Genomic DNA, 6,215 nt, shown 5'->3' with positions numbered 1-6,215 from the left:
AATTTGATAGTAAATATTAATATTTGTAACTACATTGAAATGTAACAACTGAATCTGAAACTTCATTAAACATATTTCATAGACAAAATTCATTGTACACTGGTTTTTATCAATTTTTCATCGCGTGAATGGTACTTCAATGAGTACACAGATTGTGTTGAGTGTGTTAGTGTAAATTTCATGGTATTGATAACGTTGAGAGTTTACCGCACATAAACCAGTCATCATATAATCAACCTATTCATGTGGAGCTATGTGATAAGACGAGGTTTATTTTATTGTATCTGGTGCTGCTGTATATAAACAGTGAGTTCTGTAGGCATCCGCAGGAGCGACTTCCGTCTTATTATGTCAATCGGTTTTATTTCGGGAGCAGAACTGCAAGTTGGTGACGACTGGCCAAGCCATATGTGATTAATGCATCGCTTTTCTAGTATAAAATCACATAACTTGATATGGGAGATGATTCCATTTATACAGATTTCTCAGGTTTCGGACGAGCTTTTGTTTTATTGTAATAAAAGTCGTTACTTTTAAATCTTTCAATACCATATCCTCGTCGTCTTTTCCTAAAAATTATGACTCAAATGTGCAGATAACGATTGTTAGTACCTAAGGCAGGTGCTTGCTTGTTCGTCATCAGAGTGATCTTAACATTACATGTTTAAGTCGCTTAAAGTCGTAGGCGTAGGCTTTCTGAGAGATCCGCCTTCCCCCGAATATTTTGTTTCAATCTTGTTGTTATTCAAATCTTTGAAAGCTATATTGGCGGTAAAAGTTGCTATACGATTAGAATTTCTTCAACAAACCACCGAGTTTTCAGCTACTAGCTTGTCGTTGCGTCCAACATTGTACAGTTTCAACGAGTAAATCCACGTGACAACACAGGGAAGAATGATTTTCACCGGAGCGATTCTTAGTGGTTGTGTCATCACTGTATCACGTCGATGTCAGGTGAAAGGAGGACAACGTTGCAGGAAAAACTTGTAGATATAGAAAACCCGTTACTAGTCCATGGGTTTAAGTATACAATCGTTGCCAAGGTATTGATTCGGGCAAGCCCCTCTAGGTTGTGTGCTCTTTTAACCGTAAGGTTATTTTCAAGCGAACGACCCCCTCTCCCTCCTATACAGACTAGGGAAAACAAATTTGATTAAGGAAAGTGAGACTGGGTGATCTTGAGTGTTAGTCCTGACTTTAACATTGACACTTTTTAGACTTTTTAGCATTACTGTGTTCAACATTTACAATTTGAAATGTGATGCAACAACAATTGGACACACGATATGATTCAGCGGCAAACAAATCATTACATACGGCGACAGGGCCATACTACTATTTGTTCAACACACTCGATAGAACGCTACTTGTTGCCTTTACTTAAATTACATCATCCAAAACCCTCTGCCAAGCTGTGATCTTGTATATCATACATACATAACTATGGTCCTTTGTTCTTAGTTCATATTTTATGATGTCGGAACCACTTTGGCCTTCAGTACATAGACAGTGAAGAAAGGCAAAGTCACAAGGCGGCCATTTAAACACGCCCCCGCCAACCCACCCCGTTTTAAAAGGGTGTGCTGAAGCTTTTACATGAACAGATACAGTGATACTTTTAACCTTTCTCTTTAAAAAGTCGACAAAATCAAGTTCTATGAAAACAATTACCAAATATTACTGACACTTAAATTTCAAAGAAGCAATTAATATTGTACTAATATTATGGGTAGAGTTGAAATTTCAAACCGTATTTACTCCCTGAGCTTCAAAATGAGCCTAACATGCTGTAGACAAAAAGCATTGCTAGTGCTTGAGAGTCACGTGATCTCTCTTCGAAGCCCATTTATCGTAAGGACCTTTCTCAAAGTATATTTGACTTTAGTACTGCATTTGGATTTTGAAAGTAAGCCACGTCGCTCCCAAACTATCCAATATCTATTCTGAAAAAATTACTTGTCACCTTAAAGGGTGTTGCCGTGGTTGAAAACTGACTCGCTTCTAGACAAGAAATTCGTCCAAAGTCATAGGTGTCCTAAAGTCAATCGCCATAATCAAGGTCACTTTTATAGAACTCAGACACATGAAACCAGTATAGTAAACTGTCGTCAGGAACTTAAATTATGTTAAACCGACGGGCACTATAAAGCTGAGAACTTACTCTACTCATTAGATAAGGATACAAGTATTTAAAGCTTATCAATTATTGCTTTGTTTTTATGCCCAACAGTTCTCAATATCGCATTTACAAGCCTCAATCTCCATCCCTCCATTTCTGTCTCTCTAATCAATAGAAATAACATTTTTTTATTTGCTTAGATAGCCATGACTTGTTTTCTTTGTTTGCCATGTAATAGGACGCTATGAAACGTCATCAAGAGATGTTAAACCACTATTCATGGATGTCTCAACAATTCAATAGAATTCCCAGACATGACCATGGCTTGCATAGGCCTTCAACTGCTGTATGTATCAATAATCACTTAATGTATAATTTTGACTCTCGGCCTCCAAGGTTTTAATACAGTATAATGTAGAAGAAAATGCATTATATTAAGGGGTTTACAGAATTTCTTTCTAAAACTAATTTCTAGGTGACGATGATCAAAACTTCGATGCTATATAAACTGACTAGCGTATTAAGGTAACTCTTGTTTGACCATGTATTACCCCTAATCATTATACTAGTAAAAGCCTAAGGTCTTTATTTCGATGGCACCTTTTTCTCCTCTAACTGTGATCTCTACTTTATGAAACGCCATCGTGTATTTAGGCAGGTTCGACTGGCTGAGTAAAATGTCAACGTAAATGGCATCGGATTAAGTAATCATGACACTACTTTATAAATACTTCTATTGTAGGCGTTCGTTATTCAGCGACGCCGGAGCGATCTACACAATACACGTGCTGCGATAGTGAAGTCTGTCGACCATACATGCACCTAAAAATTCAGTTGACATGCGCTGAAGACACGAAGTTTCCCGCCGTCGGAGCCCTAAGCTATATTATTTGGCCACAGATCCTCTTGAAACAGTTTGTTTTAAATTCACTAAGTTGCAAGCATGGGTTCAACAATCGGCAATGTGCAATTAGCGAAATTTTCAGCCAAGTACCAGCTTGGGTGTAGATTATCATTACTTCTGGACGTGGAGCATCCACTGGGATTGGATTACCGGATGTTTCTTGAAAAACTTGGATTTGACTACAATTCATATATGTTCCTGGCCAGGTACACGAATCCCACCATGGAAGCATTGGGCCATCGTTCATCCGGTCGCAAAACACTTCGAGAAATTGTCAAGATTTTACAAGAGATGGATCGAGATGACTGTGTCGATATTGTGAGAGATGTTATCCTCAAGGAAGTAAGGAAAGTTGGAGTAATCAATGCAGAGTTACTTGACGGTAAATAGTTTTTGTTTGTTTTGTTTGTTCTTAAGACAATATCCAATCACGCAGGTACAGGTTTTAAATTGTTGTATTATAAAATTATTTTACAAGCAACGATTCCACTCGGAATGCTACGACATTGGGTTGTCAATTTTTGCACTGAATTACAATTAAATTCACGTGTAATATTCGGTATTTAATTTGTAATTTCAGAAAATCGTGTTAGTTTCGATATTTGATTGTACTGCGCTTCTTCTATTTATTTGTAATGAAGTAGCTGATAAAATGTTGGATCGACACAGAACAACACAAAAATATCGTTTTTATCATTATTTCTAGAAAGTGGCATTGAAGATATTCTATCATGGAATGCAGACTGTCTACCAAGATGTGAGAGTCTCATTTTAATGCCAGGTATTATGCTTTTACAAATAAGGATTTTAACCACTGTTCAAGAGGATATCCTTGCAATTAAGAAATTATTGTCAAGAAGTTTCATAAGTTATGCCCAACATTTACAACCTATGCTCTTTGGAAGATTCTGTTTAGTTTTGATGTTTGGCATTTGATGATCAATTACGTCATATAAAAGTTGTATGCACCTCCGGGAAAGGTCTTAGAGTAAGGAAAATGTTCGTCACCTTCGTTTTTTGAAAATAGAAAATTTCATTTTTCTAAATCAGTTAACACGCTGGAGATGGCGATTGGTAACTTGTTTCTCCAGTACCAAGATTTTTCACGTCGACCCTAAAGTTTTGTTCCTGATTTTAAGGAGAGAAGTTGAAAGTTGAAAGTCCTACACCTTCGAGGCACATCATAAATTCCCAAACACACTCGTCTAAAATTAATTGGCCTATTTGTTAAGATAAACGTTTGCTAAAAAAATGACATCTGACTGTTTCAATAGCAGCATTTTAATCCACTGTGCCACCGGAGCTCTTAGAGAAACCAGGATGCGGTTTGTACATGGTCACTGTCGTACGTATGAACACTTTCCTGCATGTGCTCATGCGGGAAATGACAACTAACATACATCAAATAGGTAGCTGTGATATCGCAGCGGTACTTGTGGCGTGTATCGAACGCGATCGGGTCATTGAGGTCATCGCCACAGTCCCGCTGCGAGCCAACGCATAGGCTTCGTCGGCAGTTTACTATGAGACCGACCGGTATCGTAGATTTAGCTCGCAAAATAATAAAATAGATAAGCATGCAAAAAATAAAAGTATACCTATTGTATCATGACTATCTGAGACTCATCTTCTACTCCGTGCTAACGAGCCCGACCGTGACAACATGTATTTTCGACCGTTTTCGATGAGTCGTCGATGGTTCCTGCTTGAATTTGAACTTTGACCTCCAATGTATTCAATACTTTGTACGCGCGATCGAGCAAACATCGTAGAACCGTCGACGGCTCACGGGAAAATGGTCGAAAATACGTGTTCTTATCTTCAAGAAAGTTAGCAGGCGCACAGAATGAGTCTCAGATAGTCAATGATAAAGATGATACAAGTTTATTTATTCAAAGGCTAATATAGTTCATTATTTTGCAAGCTAAATCTACGACACCGGTCGGTGTCGTCGTAAACTGCCAACGAAGCCTATGCGTTGGCTCGCAGCGGGACTGTGGCGATGACCTCAATGACCCGATCGCGTTCGATACACGCCACAAGTACCGCTGCGATATCACAGCTACAAAATAGGCTACTTTCTATTTAGACGATCATTGTATCTAATATAACTACTTTCAAATTTATCTTTCAGGACTTCGAGGATTTGATGCTTTGCACGGTTTCAGTGAGATACTGCAGCAGCTTCCGGACTTTGTCAAATACCTGGTGTTGGCAGTTATTGTGGTGTTCATTTTGAAGGGGATGACGTAAACAACTTTTTTTCTCCAAGACATGCGCATCATCTGACATCAGACATTTTAAATTACTATCCAAGAAACACCAAGCTTATTCGTGTACAAGAGCTGTATTTTTCGAACAGAAAATTCGATACAAAGTCACATATAACTTCATCAATTTAAATTTACTCCTCACGCAAACAAGTGGCCTTGGCCTTGACGCGAACAAAGTAAATGGATAGGCAAATCAAGACTAATTCCAACGTGGGACTGTTCACAAAAGTTAAGACGATCATCCATATCAGTGGTCTGCTATTACATTGCTTGCAGTTTTCAAATATGAAAGAAAGTATTTTGCATTTGAAAATCAGTCGATTTACAGACAGATGTGAATCTCAATTTATAATTATCTGATTCAATAAAAAAACTCAAAATATCAGACAAGTAACAACTTCTCAACAAGGAATAGGAATAACGATTATTGAAATGAAATTTTAATTCGGTAGCCTACCATATGTGTATCGGTCTATGTCAACCTCTCTCGCAGCATTTTGGAAAATACGATCATTCAATTTCACAACTGGTAAACAACATTTAACATTCTATTTACTATTGATGATATATACTACCATTGTAAATATGGTTCCCGATGGCCAATCAAAAGACATTATTTAGTGCCTCGTTGAGGCTTGTGTTCCGTTATTTCCTCTGAATTAGGCCTATTTGCTATTTTGTTTACAAGATAGACAACCCGTTCAATAAAATGTTAACTACAATAAAGTCTATTTCAGGCTTGCAACTTCTTACAGTCGCGGCAATGATTACACAATAATCTGCGACACTGTGCAGTACACATCAATATCGTAGGCGCGTTCTTAATTGTTGTATCACCGCTATTTATAAGTGTCCGTGTACCGTTATGTCCCCAGAAAATGATAGTTAAACAATAACGTTATCCGACAGGAAGTATTAC

General features: G+C 37.8%; 1 protein-coding gene across 1 annotated transcript; it reads left to right on the top strand.

Annotated features, from left to right (window-relative positions):
• The first annotated feature begins 3,234 nt into the window (after positions 1-3,234).
• LOC139125287 (uncharacterized) lies at positions 3,235-5,541 on the top strand. Its single transcript, XM_070691387.1, has 3 exons — positions 3,235-3,405; positions 3,730-3,804; positions 5,158-5,541. Exons 1-3 carry the CDS (start codon positions 3,246-3,248, stop codon positions 5,274-5,276), a joined length of 354 nt encoding a protein of 117 aa, XP_070547488.1. The 5' UTR covers positions 3,235-3,245; the 3' UTR covers positions 5,277-5,541.
• The last annotated feature ends 674 nt before the right edge of the window (positions 5,542-6,215 follow it).

Source organism: Ptychodera flava (assembly GCF_041260155.1).
Source record: "Ptychodera flava strain L36383 chromosome 3 unlocalized genomic scaffold, AS_Pfla_20210202 Scaffold_25__1_contigs__length_14229661_pilon, whole genome shotgun sequence".
NCBI classification, from domain to species: Eukaryota; Metazoa; Hemichordata; class Enteropneusta; family Ptychoderidae; genus Ptychodera; species Ptychodera flava.
Note: the sequence above shows the minus strand (reverse complement) of the source record. Positions and strands in the feature narration are given on the sequence as shown.